At 43.5% G+C, this 22,503-nt stretch overlaps 1 protein-coding gene across 1 annotated transcript in view; it reads left to right on the top strand.

Moving 5' to 3' along the window:
- Nucleotides 1–22,503, top strand: part of LAMA1 (laminin subunit alpha 1) — a 124,921-nt gene that overhangs the window by 85,321 nt on the left and 17,097 nt on the right. The window contains 15 exon segments of the mRNA XM_070361981.1: nucleotides 613–702; nucleotides 2,839–2,950; nucleotides 4,069–4,231; nucleotides 7,304–7,514; nucleotides 7,698–7,814; nucleotides 7,897–8,060; nucleotides 9,952–10,087; nucleotides 10,866–10,959; nucleotides 12,131–12,247; nucleotides 14,489–14,671; nucleotides 15,006–15,160; nucleotides 16,915–17,058; nucleotides 18,031–18,164; nucleotides 19,357–19,507; nucleotides 20,433–20,557. Of these exon segments, the coding sequence (XP_070218082.1) occupies nucleotides 613–702; nucleotides 2,839–2,950; nucleotides 4,069–4,231; nucleotides 7,304–7,514; nucleotides 7,698–7,814; nucleotides 7,897–8,060; nucleotides 9,952–10,087; nucleotides 10,866–10,959; nucleotides 12,131–12,247; nucleotides 14,489–14,671; nucleotides 15,006–15,160; nucleotides 16,915–17,058; nucleotides 18,031–18,164; nucleotides 19,357–19,507; nucleotides 20,433–20,557 (2,096 nt within the window).

Raw genomic sequence — 22,503 nt, 5'->3', positions numbered from 1 at the left:
TTTGTATGACTTTTTATGTTTATATAAAGGACTCAGGAGCTTGAGATTGTGAACCCTCAACTATTTCTTTTTCCACTGTTGACCTACATAGCGACTTGGGCAGGTTAATACCTGTCCTGACCATAGACAGTAATCTCGCCCCTTCACAGGTTGTTATAAGGTCTGAGTAGCGTCACACAAATAAAGAAATTAGAGGAGTGTTGGCATAAATTAAGTGCTTAATTGTTATAATTATAAAGGCTTTTCTTTGCTTAATACTTTTGTATTTTAGCTTAGTAAGCATTTTTTTAGGTGTTAGCAATTACAATTAAAATTTATGTGACTCTGCTGTTGAAATTCAGCCAGAGCCACCCAGGAACTGCAGCAGTTCTGCACGGCACACCAGGCTTCACGTTTATATATACATGGGAAATATAATGCACAAGACCACAGTCTGGAAACGTGTTCTGTAATCCAAACTTCAGTGAATGTGATTCATTTTATTTTTTAATGCAATGTCAGGGAAAAGAGAATTTCCTTCCGTGAACAAAAAAGGTAACAACAGGTGATTCTTAGTTAAGAACCAGAAGATTTATTTTGAAGCATTATAATGTGTTTTCTTCATTCTTTTAGGACTCTTTATTAAAAGAAAATATACAAAAAGAACTGGTAAAAATTCAACTGGAAGGCGTCTCAGAACAAACGGAGGACCTGCACAGAGAAGTAAGTTCTTCATATAAAGGGTCCGCTCCGCGTGCCCCTCCACCCCCAGCCCTTGTGAGCACTGGCACGGGGACTTCTTGGAAGGTCATGAACAGATCAGGACAGCCCCCTACTCCCAGGAGCTGTGTTCCAGCTACTGTAAAGTCAGATTGAATAGGTTCTGATGCAGCCAGTCTCCATGCTTTGGTGGGAAGGGGCCCCTGACTTGATTTCTGCTGTCCCCTCTGCTGAAGGAGGAGTCGGGCTGTCAGTTCACATCACCGCTTACTTTCTCCTGTGAACTAAGGTTGGGCAGGATGAAAAGACGGGGGTCTCTTCCCCATCCTGTATTCACTGCACATGGTGAACACTGAGTTTCCACCCCCCCCCCGCCCCCCCACCGCCTGACCCCAGCGCCAGCACAGGCAGCTCCTCCTGGGTTGTCTGCAACACTCAGACTTCGCCCCTTATTTCTGATGGTCTCACTTTGAATGGCAGGAGAGTTCACTTTGATGCCAGCAGGGGGTCATTCATTCTGTTCAGCCCAGGCCAGAAGAATGGTTTTTAGTGACCAAAAAAAGAATCTGCTTATTTGCAGATGGCAAGGGAGGCCTATTGTCAGATTTATGATTTTCACTTTAAAATTGTGTGCCTATGTGTGTGTGAGCACATAGATGTGTGCCTTTTGAAAGTGAAAGTGTTAGTCACTTTTGACCCCATGGATTATAGCCCTCTGGGATCCTCTGTCCATGGGATTCTCCAGGCAAGAATACTGGGGTGGGTTGCGATTCCCTTCTCCAGGGGATCTTCCCGCCCAGGGATCAAACTCAGGTCTCCCTCTTTGCAGGCAGATTCTTCACCTTCCGAGCCACCAGGAAAGCCCCATCTCTGTATATGTACATCTTGTCTCTGTCTCTCAACGTTCACACACGTACACAGTCATGCACCGTAAAATGCAGTAGCTTGGCTTCTGTTAATTTAGAATTAGTGACCGTTTGGGAAGAGTTGAAGGGTTTCTGTGTGGGCTTTTAAAGTACCTGAGCAAGCAAACGTTTGGTAGGAAGTAATAAGCCAATTAAATTCCTTCTATCCATTAAAGAAGATTCTCTTTGGATTTTGACTAGAAAACACTTTTAGAACCATCTGAGTTACTTACTTTGGGCTTCCCTTGTGGATCAGCTGGTAAAGAATCCATCTGAAGTGTGGGAGACCTAGATTCAATCACTGGGTTGGGGAGATCCCCTGGAGAAGTGAAAGGCTACCCACTCCAGTATTCTGGCTTAGAGAATTCCATGGACTGTATAGTCCATGGGGTCGCAAAGAGTTGGACATAACTGAGCGACTTTCAGTTCTGGGAGTTACTTTATATTCCTAGAAATTACAGACAACCTTCCTTCCCACAAATTGTTGTTTAGTCTCACTAAGTCATGTCCAACTCTTTTGCGATCTCATGAACTGTAAGCTCATCAGGCTCCTCTGTCCATGGGATTTCCCTGGCAAGAATACTGGAGTGGGTTGCCATTTCCTCCTCCAGGAGATCTTCCCGGATCAGGGAATGAACTTGGGTTTCCTGCATTGGCAGGTGGATTCTTTACTGCTGAACCACCAGGGAAGCCTTTCACAAATTAGAATACCCTTAATAAAAACAGCAGCTGAGAGTAACTAACAGGCATCATCACATATAATCCTCATGAAGTCCTGTGATTCAAGTGTTATAATTACTCCAAGTTATGGATGAGGCTGTCCAGCCTGGCAAAAGCAGGTCTATTTGCCTAACTCTGTGTCTTAACTGCTTGACTAAGTTCTCATGGTCAATACAAATTAGTAAGATTTTACTGTCTAGATTCTGCAAATTTGGGTCCTAACATGAACATGAGGTCTCCACAGTGGCAACACCTGGGAGATTCTGTGGTTGGATAGCCGATTAGGCTGCTTTTTAAAATGTACCATCATTTTTCACCAAGACTGAGCAGTCCATCATTTCATAAACCACCTAGTCCATTTCCAACCCTGCCCTGTTGACCTTGGCATCCATGACGGTGAACCTTTTCTGTGTTCTAGAAAACGTTTTGTTGCTTAAAAGAGACAACATCTGGCATACTGAAGCTTGCATTTTATTCAGAGTGAAACTCACCCAAGGCCTTTATTTTCCATCAGCTTGACAGAGTGTTGACACGTAGTGAGCAGGTGACCAGGGCCACCGAAAGAATCCTGGACAAGAGTGTGGACCTCATTAAGTTGACTGAGAAGCTGCAGACAGACATCGAAGGTAGTGTCCTCAGAACTTTGCTTGATGAGTCTGGCTTATTTGGTAGGGAAAGCCTACTCTCTTCACTCAGCACTTGAATAGCCGTGACTTGCACTGGACTCTTGGGGCCTTCCACTGTCCACACACAATGTGCTAAGTCACTTCAGTCATGTCCAACTCTTTGAGACCCCGTGAACTGTAGCCCATCAGGCTCCTCTGTCCATGAGATTTCCCAGGCAAGAATACTGGAGTGGGTAGCCATTCCCTTCTCCAGCAGATCTTCCCGACACAGGGGTTGAAACCCAGGTCTCCTGCCTTGGCAGGTGGATTCTTTACTGCTGAGCCAATACAAATCAGACTTTATAAGGCAGAAAGTAAAGACATTATTAGCGCGAAAGACATTTTTTAAAAAGGAGTAGTATCAAGTATTGGTGGTTGTTCAAAGAGTAAACGTTACTGAGAGCTTCTACATGCAGATGTTCCTGGCAGGGGCAGGGAATGCTGCAGTGATCATGGTGCCTCAGCCCTGCCTGGACAGGGTTCATGGGTACCAGGGAAGCAGACAGGAAATAAACCAGGATCCCAGGTTCCTGAGTGTTTTTTTAAAACACTTTAAAAAAATATTTATTTTTGGCTGTGCTGGGTCTTTACTGCTGTGTGGTTTTTTCTCTAGTTGTGGTGAGTGGGGGTTACTCTGCAGTTGTGGTGCGAGGGCTTCTCATTTCAGTGGCGTCTCTTATTGCAGAGCACAGGCTCCAGGGTTGCATGGGCTTCGGTAGTCACGATGTAGGCTCAGCAGTTGCAGCTCCGGGGCTCTAGAGCACAGGCTCGGTAGTTGTGCCACACAGGCTTAGTTGCTCCTTGGCTTGTGGGATCTTCCCAGACCAGGGATTGAACCCAAGTCTCCTGTATTGGCAGGCAGGTTTTTTACCACTGAGCCACCAGGGAAGCCCCTCCCAAGTGTGTTGACAGGGCATGTCCAGAGCGCACTGGATACACGGCCTAACCTGGCCTGGTTAGAGGGTCAGCCCAGTGTAGGTGGGCAGAGCAGCCTCACTGGAGAAGGTTCTAAGTTCTCCCATCCTAGGACTGTCTACTTTTGAGAGACTTATTCAGTGATTGATGAACTTTCTCCATAGAAATGATCAAAAAGGCTATGACTCTAAATCAGACGCTGGATGACGATGTCCAGCTGCCCAGCTCTACTCTTCAGGACATGCAGGAGAACATCACAGCTTTGTTGGAAGTCCTACGGAAAAGGCAGTTCCTGCCGCTGCACCAAAATGCCACCCTGGAACTCAAGTAAGTTCCTGAACAGCGCTCATCACACGACCAGTTAGGGGGAAGAATGTGACAGTGGAGGGGGAGGGAGGCAGGTGGAAGGAGGGGAAGGGAAGTCAGTTCTCAGAGGGACAGAGTGCCACAGGAGAAGAGGGGTGCGACTCCCCCACCAGCAGAGCACAGTGTGATCAGTGGCAGTGCTTCTGCCTGTGCTGTTATATCTAGGTTTGGTTTTTCTCCGTGACCCTGAAACACCTTTTCGACTTAGCATGAACAAACAAACCTCCTGATTCTGTCTTTATTGAAGATTAAGTATAATGCAGGAAACTCTCACGGGAAGCAAACACAGGCAGTGGCCACCGCCAAAGCTGTGAACTCTATGACAGACTGACATCATGCCAGAATAATTTTGCTCAGTTATGCAAACTGTCATTGAAACCTGGGCTTTGAAAAACAGGTCACAAAGAACTGTTAGACATGGTCACGAGAAACTTTCAGTTTGCTTTCAGGCTCTTTTTTTCTTAGTGTTTTCACACAAATTATTACTTGATGCAATAGCAAAGCTGTCTTTCTGCCATGTTGTGATAAATATCTGATTAAGTACTGGCTTCAGTGGTCACACCACACTCCATCAAAACTCCAGTCTCTGTAATGAGATATTTAAGCTATTTTAATACATTATGCTGTTTTAAATAACATTTTATAGAATAACTTAGATCAAAATCTTTTTCTGAATTTCACATTATTATCTTATCAGGGTGAATGTTAAGAAGTGAAGTCATTTAACCAGAGTTTGCATTTTGAGGATTCCCGACTTGCATTGCCACATTATTTTCTACATGGGTTTTAATTACTTTGAAAGTTATCTTTTATTCAGTGGGAATTTTTAGGACTTAAGCCTGGGAGGCAGTATCTCAAGTAACCACAAGAGAACTGCTCCAAGGAGGCGAGGGGTGAGCCTAGTTATATAGAAGTTTTGCAGCAATGGACAGCCAGCCTGAACATCAGAAGATTATTGTTAATTAAAACAGATAGCCCAAGTTTAGGAATTTAAAACAACATCCACTTCTACCAGCAGGATCCTGGAGAGCTGAGTTTATATGTATTTTCATCATTGAGTGGGATTTTTGACATTGTTGTTGATTTGGTAGGTGAAAAACAAAAGGTGGAACATACTGTCACATAGGCTTTGAAGAAAAGGACTAGTAATTTAATTATGGGATGTTTGTTAGGGCCCAAGAAGGGCCCTGAGAGGACTCTGGACTGGACAAGGGGAGCTCAGAGTTGGGTGAGGACTCAGGAGATGGAAAGGGGGCTGTTGTCTACAGAGCACTCCTCTGTGCCGGGTGATGGGGAGCTGTAGATTTCCCCCTCACTTCTGCATGTGCTCATCCCTCACAAGGGAAGGATGCAGCTGAAGTAACTGAGGCCCAGAGAATATTTGCAACTCCATCAATGTTGAGCTGCCAGGACAATATGAAACCTGGTGTGTTCTGCATGTTAAGTCACTTCAGTTGTGTCCGACTCTTTGCAACGCTATGGACTGTCGCCCACCAGGCTCCTCTGTCCATGGGATTTTCCAGGCAGGAATACTGGTGGGGGTTGCCAGTTCCTTCTCCAGGTAATCTTCTCAACCCAGGGATCAAACCTGTGTCTCCTGTATCTCCTACGGTGGCAGGCGGGTTCTTTACTGCTGAGCCACCAGGGAAGCCCATCTTTCCCTTTACGGCGCCCTGCAAGTGATCCTTTGTAGCTGTGTTTCCTGACTGTTTTCCAGTTTCTTAAGGAGAGGCCGAGTCTTTACCACAAGTCTTCAGGCTGAGTACTTAATCTTGAATCTCCACAGTGAGCCTGGATAAGACAGCTGACTACATGGCACCACGCAACCCTTTCTCATGGAACTTGCTTACCTGCTCACGGCACTAGTATGGTGGAGAAATGCCACTCGAGAAACTGTGTTTTACCGTATTAACTAAATTTTACAGGAAGAAGCTGATAAGAAGTGCTGAGGGGTTTTGTGATTTTTCTTTGTAGTCTTTCAAGTCATTGTCAACTATGTCATTTCATTTGGTCGTGGTTTAGATGGTAAAGTCATTTTGTAGATGAAAATTTGATCTCTATTTTCAATTTCTTAGAGCCATACTTTCTTTAATGATATGAACTGAAGGATTAATGGCTAGATATTAGAAATATATTGGACTTTTTTGTGTGTCTCCCATGTACTATTTTTAGTTCTCTTTGTAACTATCATAATACAGCATCTTACTATCTCTTTTATAATTCTTAAAATCACAAGAATGTTCAAATAATTCCTGATGATGCTCTGATGATGTCAGAGTTCAAATATATACCGTTGGAAAAAAATTTTTGTGGTGTTTTAGCCCAGCAATCTGATAATCTGAAAATTAAGGGGGATTTACAAGGCATTTTCCACAAAAATATTCAAAGTTCTTCTGATAAATTGAAGGAAGAAGTTAATAGGATATATTCAACCACTGCAAAGTTCTGTAGTGTGAAAATTATATTATTCTATATAGCTTTAAGTTCAAATTTGATAGCACATTTATAAAAGAGTAGAGGGAAATGTCTTTTGGTTTCTTGAAGCTTGCTTTTATCAAAGTGGTAGAAATTATATCTTTCTGGCAATTTGGATTTGCAAGTTTTTATAAAATTTGTTTCTTTACTAGCTGCAGGAAAAATCTTTGTATTGTATGGATACATTGGTGACTTTGGAGCAAATCACTGAAGCATCTCCTTTTTTCAATATCTGACCGTATTATAATGAATATTTCAGTTGCCATCATTCACAGGCTATGACCCCAGTTTCCTGAATCCAAATCCACTGAGATGGTTTCTTTAATTCCACTAAATATGTTAGGAAGTTTGTTAAATCAAGAAAGATCGTTAAGGATGAAGTGTAAACCTGCCATATATATAGCGGCCTTAGGAAAATTTTTTCCCTTTTTAAGGGATTGCGATGTACCACTTAGGACTTCAAGATGAGCCTGAGAAGGGATATGTAAAAGTTCCGTTCGCTCTACATCAAAGCTGTGAGCTTTGTTGTTCACTTCTTACCATCTTTTATGTTCCCAGGGCTGCCGAAGATTTATTGTCACAAATTCAGGAAAATTACCAGAAGCCACAGGAAGAGTTGGCGGTGTTAAAAGAAGCAGTAAGCAGCCTCCTCTCAACACACAACAGGGATGTGCGGGCTGCAGAAGAGCTCCTGAGAGAAGCAGAGACAAAGACCCAGGAGAGCAGTCGCCTGCTGCTCCTCATCGGGGCCAACCTGCGAGAGTTCAACGTGAGTCCTGCCAGCTCTCGCCCCCTTAGAGCTGGTCCCAAATCCTCCCATGTAAATGACGTCATCCTTTGTTTCTTAAAAAAATGAGCCCCAGGGCTGACTCCAGCACACAGTGTCAGGCACCTGAGGTTCAGAGGCTGACTTGCTTTTATGAAGCATCCTTAGAGGTGATGTTTGCTGCAGGAGAAGAAGCTGCGTGTTCAAGAAGAACAGAACTTGACATCAGCGCTGATCGCTGAAGGAAGAGGACTGCTGGATGCGGCCGCTGCTCCTGCAAACGCATCTGGGGAGGCTGTCTTGGTAAGTCCCAACTCAGCACAGCCCAGGGTTTCCAGGCCGTTAAATAGACGGGCACGTGGTCACAGTGTTAATCTCTGTGTAGCAACTAGAGCAACACCAGGATGAGCTGCTACTGTGGACTGCCCAAATCAGGCGCCACGTGGATGACCTGGTCATGCAGATGTCCGAAAAGAGAGCGCTGGAGCTTGTGTACAGGGCGGAGGATCACGCAGCTGAGCTGCAGAGACGGGCAGGTGCTCTGGACAGGTGAGGCATATCTGGCAGGAACCCCACAAGTTGTGATCCGCAGATCAGAGAGAATAATAAGCCTGCCTGTTTCATTCACAGTGTCGAGTCACATTGTTTTTTGTGTGTAAAAACAAAGACTTCTCTTTTATTTCCATGGCAAGGAGGGTTTCCTCCCAAGTCTGGTAGTGTATTTGACCATCAGCAGGAATGTACGATGGAAAAATGTGAACTGAAGCAGATAGGAATGAAAACAAATATTATGCTACGATATCAAGGCCTTCAGTATCTACCTGGTACTCAGGACTTTAAGAGGTTACCCATGGACAGAACCAGATACTGATTTCCTTATGCATCATCTTGCCTTCTTGGGACTTGTGATCCAGCCGGCTTTCTGCATGGATGCAGGTTGTGGACTATTAGAAGTGTTGAGGATCTATTTGTCGACTCCTGAAAGATACCATCGCCATTATTTTCTACTGCCTAAAAGGCTACCATTGTACTCATTACTTTAACATATATTTTTGGATATTTGTCAAGCATATCCTCAGTTTGTTAGATGTGCCTTTAAATGAGAAGCGAGACTGTAGGCCAGTGGTTCCTGAATTGTTGCAGGAGGAGCCTGGGGAACTTCAGAGTACTGATGGCTCTGTCCCCTGACCCCTCCCCTGTCCCCCAGACTGTGGGATATGGCCTGTACTTTAAATTTTTTGTTAAGTCCCCAGGTGATCTGATGGCAGCAAATGAGGGAATTGGGGTTTAAGGCCTTACACAATATTGTGAGTTAGTAAGTTTATTTTTTTAGAATCTGCTATTAATTATGAGTGGAAAAAGTCTGGACACACTAAGAATACATGTGTTTCTGTGTGTTGGGTGTGTTTTATGGAAGGAGAAAAATGAGTATTTTTTCTAATTTGGGGAGTGCTGCCATAAAAGACGAGCTCACACAACGAAAGCAATTAAAAGTGACTACTACGTAATTCTGGTGCTTCAATGAGCTCTACTGCCTCCGTCTGCTGTCGGAATCAGTAACAGAAAATGGAGTTAGGTACCCAGTTAGTTTTTCTCCTTTCCTCATCTTTCCTCATTTTCCAAAAAGGAAAAGGATGTTCTGACTACATCTGTAGCTACAACAAAATCTTTATTACTTAGTATGAGTCTTAAAAACAGTTTGGTATGATGCATAAAATTAAATAACTTTGTCTTTTATTTGTAAGTCACTGAATTTTGCCAATCAAGTAGTAGCAAGAAATAACTGCTGCTCTCTGCTTTGGAAAGCACCCAACTCAATAACCTTGGGGAGAAAATGAAGTGGCCTACTCAGCAGGCAAAGACGTGTCTATTGTCAGGTTTCATTTTGAAGCGAGAGTGAGGTGGATGAAACCGCACCATTACCAGCTGGCAAGTTCCTGAGTGATCAGTCCCCTTACAAGAGTGAAGTTCAGATGACTGAAGTATTATCTCATCCTCCTCCCAAACCTCTGGTGAACTTCATCAGATTGGTGTATACTGTCAAATTGGTGTATACTGTTTGAGGAATAAGTTTCAGCATCCTCACATATGCTTAGCTAAGAAAGCCTTTTGAAAATGAACACGTGTGTAGCAGGAGAGATTACAACCAGCGCAAATAGGCAGGGGATTTGAACAGAGATGAAAGCCTGGATGGTCTAAAAGGTGAGACACAGTGATCACCTCTTCTTTGGGTGTTAATTAAGCAGCAGTTCTTAGTGTTACCGAGACAAGATGACCACAGCTTCTTAAGACGGCATTTGGAATTAGAGGGGAATCCACATGTTGATACAGACTCCTGTCTTCCTCGTTGATGATGTTTCTCTAAGTGGGAGGCTTTTAGGAACAGTGGGCAGATTCAGTTCCGTTGATCATAACATCTCTAAATATGCCGATTGCACAGTGGCCTTGGGAATGTCAGACATGTGTCCCTGAATGCCACCAGCGCAGCCCACGTCCACTCCAACATCCGGAGCCTGATTGAGGAATCAGAGAGGTTGGCGACAGACGCACTTGGAACTGTGAAAGAGGTGAGCGCGGTAAGAAAGGCCCTTGGGTTTCCCTGTGTGCCTGCTTTGTCTCTGCGCTGTGGTCAGGTGAGCCTTTTCGTGAGATGCTCAAGCAGAGAGGCAGTGGCCTAAGTTTACATTTGTCAAGGTTCTTTTCTGGTGAGATTCTGTCATCAGCTGCATTTTCTTTTCCTGCATGCTTAGTCACTCAGTCATATCCGACTCTGTGACCTTGTGGGCTGTAGCCCACCAGGATCCTCAGCCCATGAGATTTCTTAGTCAAGAATACTGGAGTGGGTTGCCATTTCTTTCTCCATAATATATTCTAATGCATTAAAAATATTGTGTTTTCCTATGGGAGTAAATAGTGGGCCTTAAACAAGCTCATATACCCCTTAGACTACTTCCGTGTCCAATCCTGGATTCAGGGATTGAACCCACGTCTCTTGCATTGGCGGGCAGATTCTTTACCTGCTGAGCCATCTAAGGCATAAATAATTCTTAGAACAAAAATGATAATGTTAATTGACATCTACCTTGGACATCTCTTCTTACCCGTGGTGAACATCTTCATTTAAGGGCTGGTTTTTGTGTTTATAGATTTAAAAATGACTGTGTTCCTTCTCTTCAGCTACAAATTAGCACATGTTAATAGGCCTACTTCAGTTGTCCCTGCCTGTTGTCTGCTTGACTTCCTTGTTCGGAAGGACCCTGGGGGATATTCTGACAACACAGAGTTGTTCTCTCCACCTTCAGCAAGAGCCCACCCCGCCCTGCAGGTCCACGTTTAAACTGTTCCATTTTACAGGCTTCTGAATCTCTTGTTTCTAATGGGAGAGCGGCCCTCCGGCGCAGTTCCGAGTTTCTCAAAGAAGGCAACCGCCTGAGCAGAAAGCATCGAGGTCAGTTCTCAGCTGCGGCTGTGTTGATGCCAGAGTGATTGTGGACACACCTCTGAACATACTTTCAGAACATTCTTCTTTCCTGGAGCAAGTCGAATGTTAACATTTCTTTGTCACAATAATATTCTAATTTCCTATCCTAGACACATCATGTAATTTTTATTGTGCAGTCCCCTCCAATCTTCCATAGACTCAACAAGCCTCCCCTGAGAACGAAACCCTCTGCTCACTGCTCTAGCTCCTGAGCTCAGGCTGGTCCTCAAGGCGTTTGTCAGGATACCCGTGATGTCACGTGCTTCTCTGTCCATCTCAGGGTTTCACCATTTCTTGAAGAGTCGTATTATGTTTGACTCTTGTCTTCTGCACAGGGCTAATGCAATGTTAGAACCATGGTAGGTTCTCATAAAGTTACTGAATTAAATCAATATTGATTTATCTATTAAAAATACCTATGCAAAAAAAAAATACCAATGTGGTTTCATTTTTCCTAAGACTTTCAGTAAGCAATTTTTGGCACATGTAAGAATCAGTAAGGATAATACAGAATGGCAGCCGACTCTGTTGTGTAAGAGAAACAAACAAGTTTTATAATGTATAATTATATATATAGATCTATATATAGTTATATAAATATATCGTTATTACATACAGAGAGATAGATATCTATCACCTTAATATACTCTGCCGCTGTTTAGTCACTCAGTTGTGTCCAACTCTTTGCAACCCTATGGACTGCAGCCCGCCAGGCTCCTCTGTCCCTGGGATTCTCCAGGAGAGAATACTGGAGTGGGTTGCCATGCCCTCCTCCAGGGGATCTTTCTGACCAGGGATTGAAGCCGTATCTTTTATGTCCTCTGCACTGGCAGGTGGATTCTTTAACACTAGCACCACCTGGGAAGCCTTTTTCGCCCTAGAGCTCTAACTGAATCAAATACGAATTTAAGAAGTATTAGTGAGAAGGAAAACAAAGTAAAAAAAAATTATCAAGGAAGCCCCCAAGCATACAATTTGAGTGTGGGTTGAGTGGTGCTAAGTCTTGTTAGACAAACTTTAATATTTGGGCTCTCTGTAGAAAGCTGCTGATTTTATAGATGGGTCAGGAATGATAAAACTCATCCAGGCAACTTTTCAGGGTCAGCTTAAAAGGAAACACTTTTTCCCCTTTGAGTAGGTACCACATTGGAACTGAGTAGATTGAAAGATACTGCAAAGAGATTTCAAGAGGATGCTGATAAAATTACCAGGCAGACCAACGAATCACTCTTGATACTTAGAGCAATTCCCGAAGGTAAGTGGAAAGGGGGGTTCTTGATTTAAATTAATATCGTCTCATTGCAAAACACTTGCACACGAGCAGAAGACCTGCCGCAAGTCCAATGGAGACCCCTCACCCGAAACCAAACCAAGATTGACAGAATTTTCACTTGCAGAGGGATATAGTTTGGAAGGAAGAGCACTGTGTTTTTTATAGCTTCAGAACACCTGCATTGAAGTAGTAGAATTATACTCTGAAAAAACAAAGCTTTAAATTCTTTGTGCTTTCATATTAATTGCTAACTATTAAAATAGGCCTGAGATGAAAGAAGCTAGCAAGTGAAGAAGCTGAAATATTCCTGCTTTAAGGCAAAATGCTAAATTCATTATAAATGTGATAATTTAGAGAATTCTTGTTTGGAAATTAAGGAAATCTTCTTTTGTGAGACAATAAGCATTCTAAAATAGATCACTTTAATATTGATGGTTTGAAAATGCACTGTTCCTTAAAATTTTAAGTAGGGTAGCTTTTTAACACAGACAAGTTGCACTGTGGTGCATTATTTATCTTACATTCCTTCAGCCTTTTCTTTTTCCTTAAGTCTTGCAAGATACTGAAAACATCTCCCAAGTTCTTGTGTCTGCTGGTTCACCTTATTGTTGTTGTTCTGTTGCCCAGTCGTGTCCGACTCTTTTCGGCCCCGTGGACTGCAGCACATCAGACCTCCCTGTCCCTCAACATCACCCAGAGTTTGCCCAAGTTTCACATTCACTGTATTGGTCACTTTATAAGCATGAAAATTACCCTGGGAAGCTGGACTTTAGAAGAGTGGAGCATTTTCTGATCTGAAATTTTCTTTTTATTTTATTTATCTGTTTTTAAGGATACATGATGTATGTTGATCAAACATTCAAAAATAATTTTTTATTTGGAACCAATTTCACATTTGCAGAAAAGTTACAGAAGATTGAAAAGAATACCTGTATACCCTGCATCCACCTTCTTCTAGTGTTAATCTTTGTCCCTTTTGTGTTAAACCTTTTAAAAATGAATAAAAGTGCCTTAAAAAAAACTGTCACCCAGATTTTCTAGAATAATTGAACTGCAGTTTATCTTTAGTGACCATTTAGTTTTTACTGTGCTATTATTTCCAGCAGCCACTTGTGGGTGAATACACTTCCTCTGGCCTAGGATACTTCTATGGCACCTTCAGGTTTAAATTCCTAAACCTTCTTATCCAGACATGGAATGATTTGGAGAAGCTGTTAGTGACTGTAAGAAAGGAATGATCGGAAAGGGAGCAAATGAGTTTAGATTGTTAACATATAAGATGCTGAGCAAATGGCGACTAGCAGTTGCTTTTGTAATCTCATTGTGTATTGAAATCATACTTCAGTATAGAGTGTTGTCATCAAAAACATTTCAGTTCAGTTCAGTTCAGTCACTCAGTCATGTCCGACTCTGCAACCCCATGGACTGCAACACACCAGGCTTCCCTGTCCATCACCAACTACTGGAGCTTGCTCAAATTCATGTCCATTGAGTTGATGATGCCATCCAACCATCTCATCCTCGTTCATCCCCTTCTCCTCCTGCCTTCAATCTTTCCAAGCATCAGAGTCTTTTCTAATGAGTCAGTCCTTCACATCAGGTGGCCAAAGTATTGGAGCTTCAGCTTCAACATCAGTTCTTCCAATGAATATTCAGATTGATTTCCTTTAGAATTGACTGGTTTGCTCTCCTTGGAGTCCAAGGGACTCTCAAGAGCCTTCTCCACCGCAGTTCTAAAGCATCAATTCTTTGGCGCTCATGAATGAAAAACATTTCATTCATCCAAAAAAAGGAAGTGGTAGCACATATGTGTGTGTGTGCTCTGTCACTTCAGTCGTGTCTGACTCTTTGCGACCCCATGAACTATAGCCCCCGAGGCTCCTCTGTCCATGGGATTCTCCAGGCAAGAATACTGGAGTGGGTTGCCATTTCCTACTCCAGGGGACCTTCCCAACCCAGGGATCCAACCCGAGTCTCCTGTGTCTCCTGCATTGCAGGTGGATTCTTTACCACTGAGCCACCAGGGAAACCCCAGCACATGTGACAGGCAGCCTTAATACTGTCATTAGAAACAGAAGCCCCCTTTTGTGTTCAAGGACCAGAAAGGAATTCTGTAACATGTTTCTGTGTAAAATTACATTCATTGTGGCCTTATGGTTTTCTGCATGTTATAACCATGTGTATAACCACCAGAGTATATACTTGAGTATAAATTTATTTCAGGTGTCAGAGACAGAGGAGCCAAAGTCACAGACCTGGCCATGTCTGCAAACCAGAGCGCCACCAGCACACTCAAGAATGTCATGGGGCTGAGCCAGAAGCTGTTGAACACGTCCACTGACCTGTCCAGGGTTAATGCCACGTTACAGGAAACAGACGAACTCCTACGAGACTCCTCAATGACCAGTAGGTCGTGGTCTCCCGTCCTGTTAGGAAAGTTTTCGTCATGCTACGTGAGCTGGCCCAGGGCACATGGGTGTTTGCAGACAGCAATCCTAAATTATAAAAATGTGGCAACATCTGGATTTGCATTTATAAAGGAAGAGAAGAGCCTCGGGTACTGCCTTGGGCTGGTGCATTTTTTATATATTTACCAAGATATCAGGGATTTGATGATTTGGATATTCTAGTATATCCAGCACATATTCTAGTAATGACCAGCTAATTTCTCTTGTTTTCTCCCTGCCTCCCCCCCACCCCACCCCACCCCTGCCAACTTTTTGTCCCCTTCATATATTAGCTTTGTTAGCTGGAAGAAAAGTCAAAGATGTGGAAACACAAGCCAACCTCTTGTTGGATCGGCTGAAGCCTCTGAAGATGTTAGAAGAGAACCTGAGCAGAAACCTGTCAGAAATCAAACTGCTGATCAGCCAGGCCCGGAAACAAGCCGCATCTGTGAGTGTGGGGCCCACGGGTCTCGGGAGCCCTGCACCACCCTGCTAGCTGAAGCTCCTGGAACCATGCATCCCAGGGGTCTCCCATGCAGAGGGCTTCGGTCACACTTTCTGCTGACAAGTTCTCAGAAATGCCCGGTTTCTCACAGCCTTGTCTCCAGGTGTATTTAAAGCCTTGTCTTACACATTTTACCTTGTTGTTGTTCAGTCGCTAAGTCATGCCCAACATTTTGTGACCCCGTGGACTGCAGCATACCAGGCTTCCCCGTCCTTCACCATCTCCCTGAGTCTGCTCAAACTCATGTCCATTGAGTCAGTGATGCCATCCAACCATCTCATCCTCGGTCACCCCCTTGTCCTCCTGCCCTCAGTCTTGCCCAGCATCAGGGTCTTCTCCAGTGAGTCAGCTCTTGGCATCAGGTGGCCAAAGGAAGGGAGCTTCAGCTTCAGCGTCCAGTGAAGCTTCAGTCCTTCCAAGGAATTTTCAGTGTTGATATTTACCTTAAGTGTATTTAATGAGTCCCATTTTCCTTGATTCCTGCTTTTGTTCTGTGTGTTTCAGAATGTTGTTAGCAAAGAGATCTCCGTGTCCTTATGGAGATTTATAACCATGGCCTAGATTTCTAGGTCCCCACCGATTCGCTGGATAGTACAAACACATTGGTCCAAGTGTTAGCGTTGCTGGAAGTCTCACTGGTTGCCTACAGTGTTCTTTCCATCATTTTCCCAACTCGGTGTTATCATAATCCAAGGATTCTCCAGAATGTGTGTGCAGTGTGGGCTGCATCTCTAGACTTCTGACAAAACAGCTAACATCCCATGAATGTTGCTCAAATCCAGGTCACTCACTAACTGCATAAAACACACAGCTTGAGAGAGTGTTTCCTGGCCATCCTTTGCCATGGCCCTGGCCGTTGCTAAAGGAGAGGCGTTTCAGGGAAATAAGATTGAGAGAACATCATTTGCCGTGCTCCTGGGGACCTGTAGACAATAAAGGTGACCTCTGGTCTAATGTTTACCTTCCTGAAGCTTCTAGCCAAGAAAAAGGAGCTCCAGATTCTTTGATCCCTTAGTAATTTCACTTTGGGAAAAGAGCTGGAGTTTTATAAGAACTCTGGTTTCCATCTGCCTTAGTTCCAGTTGCCAAATAAAAAACCTGATGGATGGTTCCAAGTGCTCTGGTTAATATAAACTTATAGTCTTGAGGGTTAATGTAAAAATTATGTGCAAGTAATTATTTACCAGAGTGATATATGAGTGAAATAACTGGTCTATAAATATTTGCTGAGTGATAGATCAACCCTCCATTTACTACATATTATGCATGCTCAGTTGCATCCAACTTGCTTGCAACCCTGAAGACTGTAGCCCACCAGGCTCCTCTGTCCATGAGATTTCCCAGGTAAATGATCATCAAATAGCCTTTCTGTGTCAGGTGTAAGATTCCAAAGTGATTTAGAAAAACTCCTTATCTTTAAGGAATCAAGTCTCATAAAATAGAGTTCCTTGTGTAAAATTCTTCTTTAAAACCTCATGACTGGCTTTTTCCATAGTAAAATATTTTACCAATGGAATAAGTTTCAGCCCCATCTGATTTTCACCTTTTGAGACACATAGCACTATTATCTGGAGAGGAATCCTGCCTAGCAGCGAAGAGTCAGAACAGCACAGCACTTCTGAACCCTAGGCATGCTGCCAGTGTGTGTCCTGGATGACTCTAAGGCACTTGGGGACACGTCTCTTCTCCTTCTCCAGATCAAAGTTGCTGTGTCTGCAGACCGAGACTGCATCCGGGCCTACCAGCCCCAGATCTCTTCTACCAACTACAACAGCCTGACGCTCAACGTGAAGACAAGTGAACCCGACAACCTTCTCTTCTACCTGGGCAGCAGCACGAGCGTGAGTATGACCTGCGGAAGCCACGCCAAGTCTCTTAGGCCAGAGGATATTTTCTCAATTGGTACATTTTTGGCTAAAAAAAAAAATAAGGCCTTCATGAAATCACTGGTGCTTCTAATCTTTTGCTAAGCTGGTAATGTTAGATGGAAAACAAACTGTGAAACTGCGTGCCTGTAAAGAGGAGAGTGGCGTTGATGAGCGGTGCCTCCCTCTGCCCCTTTAACTGTGAGCTGTGGGGACAGAGCTTTCCATAATGTCTCCTGTGACCTCTGAAGCCACGGAGCTTCACTTCGAGTCTGTGAAGTCGACCTTGGCAGTTGTCACCAGGCGTGGAGGCGTGCACCCCGAGGGACACGTCAGAATTGTCAAGCTTCCCCCAGACTCTTCCACCCACTGAGATTCTCACGGTTCCCAGAGGGCAAGTCCCCTGGGGAAGACTTGTTTCTTTAGGATGTCGGTGGGGCATGGGTCAGACCCTTGGGCAGAAGATACTAGCAAGCACAAATGCCATCTGCAGTGTATTCTTAAGACCCAAGGTGCAAAGCACAGGTCAGTCGGTGCTGTAGGGCTTCATGGCTTCTGTCTTCTTGCATGATTCACGTTCACACGTTGCCTTTTCAGGCTGGGCAGAAAGACAAGTGCCACGCCTTCCTTATGACCCCTGTAGAGGCTGCTTACCCCCAGCGAGTTTTCTTGGAGAACTTCATGGGAGGCTCCATGGAGGGCCATGCCGGGGAAGGGTGGTGGGCACCGATGGCCAACGGTGGCCACTGTCTCCAATACGATCCTTCGGGTCATGCTCCAGCTCCAGTGGAGGGGAGCATTTAAGGACAATAGAAGGTCTTTTTTTGTGTTCATTGTTTTACTTTTTAAGAATAGAGAAAATGCTGTAAGAATTCCTTTAGAGCGTGTCAGTGGTCATGCCCACAGTCTTGCCTGTGGACTAACCCCAGCTCACGCCCTGCACCCCAGGCTGATTTCCTGGCAGTGGAGATGCGGCGAGGAAAAGTGGCCTTCCTCTGGGATTTGGGCTCTGGATCAACACGCTTGGAATTTCCAGACTTCCCAATTGATGACAACAAGTGGCACGGCATCTATGTGACCAGGTAGCAGACAAAGTTCTGTCTGAGCGTCTCTCATTTCTCTCCTGCATCTTTTAAGTAACTACGTGTTTATCCTTATGCTGGGAAAGATTGAAGGCAGGAGGAGAAGGGGGCAACAGAGGATGAGATGGTTGGATGTCATCACCGACACAATGGACATGAGTTTAAGCAAACTCCAGGAGATGTTGAAGGACAGGGAAGCCTGGTGTCTGCAGTCCATGGGGTCACAAAAAGTCAGACACGACTTAGTGACTGAACAACAACATGTTTGTAATATCATGTAACAGTCCTTGAAATTTCTGGGGAGTGGGATTATAATGAAAGAATACTTGGTTTAGATTTATTGTAGGAGTTTTTTTTATTATTACAAGAGAAATAAACTTTGTTGCCAAAATCAACCATCAAATGAAGAAAAAAGTTTAAAGTTTGTATTACCTTCAGAATGTCAGGTCTAAGTCTGGGCAGCCAACCCAGAAGAGGGCAGTAACGTGCAGCATAATGGAGACACCACGTGGCTGGCAGCAGGACAAGCAGAGGGCAGGCCAGGAGGGAACCAGTTAGGGGTGGCGTTTTTTTAGAATTCAGGAAGGACGTGAAATTCTTCCTTTTACAGCCCCTCCCCAGGGACTTCCCTGGCGGTCCAGTGGTTAGGACTCTGTGCTTCCAACTCTAGGGGGCAAGGGTTTGATCCCTGGTCATGGAACTAAGATCCTGCCTGTCATGTGGTTCTACCAAAAAATAATAAAAGTTATAAAAAATAAAGTCCCTCCCCAGAGGCAACTACTGTTAAGCAGCTTTATGTGTATCTTTCTTTTCACTTTTCTGTAATATCACATTTTGTTGTTATGATGGTGTTGTTGGGAATTTGTGATTTTTACTTTGTTATTTGAGAAAACAGGGATATAATAAAGACAGTGGGCTGTTGAAACATATTTAGTCCATTATCTGTAACTGTTGTAAGCAGGAGATAACAGGATGGAATTGATGCTTTAGAAGAAATACTCCACAAGGTTCTAGAGGGCACACTAGGGCTGGGCTGGGCAAACCTAGAAGCAGAGACACCAGTGGAGACGGGGCAGAAGCCGGTGGAGGCTGTGTGTAGAACAGATGTGTGTGTGTGTGTGCATGCGTGCACACATGTGGACCGATTTGTCATTCTGAAAGTGCTCTTTTTGCAACTGTCTGTGACCCCCAGGTTTGGGAACATTGGTTCATTGAGCGTAAAGGAAATGAGCGCAGCTCAAAAGCCTCCACCAAGAACAAGTAAATCCCCTGGAACAGCCAAAGTTCTGGATGTAAACAACTCAACCATGATGTTTGTTGGAGGGCTTGGCGGACAGATAAAGGTAACATTCTGAAGGCTCATCTGAACAGGCTGATTTTACCAATAGATGAAATGAATATGCTTACATTTTTGAAAATATTCTAGGCAGAGAACGATTTTCCTGCTTCTATTATTTTAATGACAGTTCATCTGCAGAGTTGGGTTGGTTTTGTAAAGGATCATGCTTCATAAATGGTATAAAGGGAAAAGCAGCCAACGGTTCATTTTACTATTTTTCCCCCTCAATAATAAAAGAAGAAATTCAGTATTCCACATTAATTTTTGTGAACTCCCTTATCTCTGTTCTGACTCTAGAGGTGTATTAGTCATTTAGCCATGTCCAACTCTTTGTGACCCCAGGGACTGTATAGCCTGCTAGGCTTCTCTGTCCATGGAATTCTCCAGGCGACATTACTGGAGTGGGGTGCCATGCCCTTCTCCAGGGGATCTTCCCAACCCAGGGATTAAACCTGGGTCTCCTGCACTGCAGGCAGATTCTTTATCGTCTGAGCCACCAGGGAAGCCCTGACTCTAAAGGTAGACTAACTCTAACCCTAGTGTTTAGCAAAAGAGTTCATGGTATATTTTATTACATCAGTTATCCTCCCACTGAATAAAGCTGGGGTTACCTGGACCTGGTTCAGTGCTCTGAAATGAGTGAGGCGTCATCACTGACCGCATCCTCTGGGTCTTTTCTCATCTGATGAAGGGCCTTCTCTCCAGCGACCCTAGTAATTGATGTGCCCTGAGTTCTCGTCCTGCTGTCTGTCACTCATTCTAGGATCCCAATTCATGATTGGAAGGAAGTCCAGCGATTACAAACTGGCCATTTTCCTGGATGTTGTTTTCTCAAAATTTGGATCTGTGAAATTTGAGCTCCCAAGGAAGAGCTTTGGACACTTAAAAAATGCATTTCTTTTCACTCATTGTGTGTTTGTTTACACTAGAAGTCTCCTGCCGTGAAGGTTACTCATTTTAAAGGCTGCATGGGCGAGGCCTTCCTGAATGGACAGTCAATCGGCCTGTGGAACTATATTGAGAGGGAGGGGGAGTGCCACGGCTGCTTCGGAAGGTAACTCGCCCCACAGGTGACACCTCAGCTGCTAATGTGTACAGTGACCTGGTCCAGGGAAAAGGTTCAAGTTGTGGCATTTCTCAAATGCATTTGACCCTGCATGCATGCTTAGTCACTCAGTCATGTCCTTTGAGACCCCATGGACTGTAGCCCACCAGGCTCCTTTGGGATTCTCCAGGCAAGAATACTAGGGATTGCCATTTCCTCCTCCAGGGGATCTTCCCAACCTGGGGATCAAACTTGAGTCTCCTGTGTCTCCTGAATTGTCAGGCAGATTCTTTACCACTGAGCCACCCCTGAACTCTTGCTAATAATGAGTTTTCTTAATGTTCCATAGAACACACTTTGTAAATGCTGATACAGACACAAACTGGTGCTTTATGTCTGCATTTGTCACTGGATTAAACTGTCTTCATTTTAGATAAGTGTCCCTACCTAGACAAAAGCTTTAGCTCAGTGAGTTAATAAACTATTTCTAGGAACTGAATCCATTTGAGCAGGTCAGTGATTAGAATTCATTGTGCTTTTCACCTTTGTGTGTAATTTTCCATTATTAAATCATTGATATGGTCCAGTGATGCCCTTTAGACTTAAAAAAAAGTTTTTTTCTCAATGTGATCATGTACCTTTAACTTTGGCTTATATTACCAAGGAAGCTAACTGGGTTTTTTTTTTTTTAATTCCTCTTTGAATACATTTGTACTGTTTTAGTGTGGTGTCAGCATACATTTATAATTATGAAAAATCTCTTAGATCCTTAAAGGATAATATAAAATCATTGATTTTAACAGTTCACATCTAAATACGGGGGGAAAAAAATCTTTAATCGGCAGGCCTTTATTCCTGTATAAGTTCTGAGTGGCTGGTGCAGCAGCGCATTGACTGCTTAGCTGACCTTTGATAGGGCAGTCTTCTTTTCTTTGCATGTATTAAATCATGTATCACCCTTCCAGAGAGGTTCTCTCATGATCCCTATTTTACAAATAGAGGGAATGAGACACAGAGGGGTTAGGTAACTTTTCTGAGGTCACACAGCTAGTAAGTTGGGGAGCTGAAATTTGAACCCCAGCAATCTGCTGCTAGAATCTGTGTCCTTCGCTACATGAATCCAGTCGTCTGAAGGTAAAGCAATGGGACTTGCTTCTAGGAGGTGATTGAGAATTAGACCATAATTGATTTATACACAGTACATTTCTTATACTTCTTTATGGGAGATCTCAAGACAGAAATTTTCAGAAAGAATAGGACTATAGACAGCTATCAATTTGAAACCTTGGGTTTTACAGAGTACCGTTATGTTTTACTTTGTTAATGAAAACGCTGTCGTTGGGTCTTCTGTCTCTGCTTGGAGTTGTCACAGAGTTTGGTTATTACACCTTTACCAGGAGAAAGTGCAAATTCATACCCCCTGCCCGGACACTCTAATCTAAATTTCACTCTCAAGCCCTATGACATTCCACAAAAGTACCTTTTGAACATAATAATGACATGTTCCAAGTACTTTGTATTTGAAGAGTAAATTAAGTCAGCTTTTTGAGGCGTGGGGAAAACTGGAAAACACTTATCTAAGATATGCTGGAGTCCACAGTGTGTGACTGAGTTGTAAGCTCATCTTGCAGATTTTTGAGACTCTGTTTGGTCAATGATATTTTTGTAAGCTGATCCTTCTGGCACATTGGTATGGATTTGTTTTCCATTATTAGTCCAGTTTAACTGATGCATTTAGTTAAAACCAGCACCAGGTAATAAATGCCAATATAAAATTTATTCCAAAAGTGCTGAAGTTAAGACAGGACATTAAAGGAAATGAGATATTAAAGGACATCAAAGTCACATTAAAGGAAATTAGAGCAAACGAAAATCTAGTCGCTGAGTAGAACTATTTATAGCCGCAATTCATCCTTTGAGGGAATTTCTTTTTACTACAGTGAATGCTGCCTACG

Source organism: Bos mutus, chromosome 24 (assembly GCF_027580195.1).
Source record: "Bos mutus isolate GX-2022 chromosome 24, NWIPB_WYAK_1.1, whole genome shotgun sequence".
Lineage (NCBI taxonomy): Eukaryota > Metazoa > Chordata > Mammalia > Artiodactyla > Bovidae > Bos > Bos mutus.
Note: the sequence above shows the minus strand (reverse complement) of the source record. Positions and strands in the feature narration are given on the sequence as shown.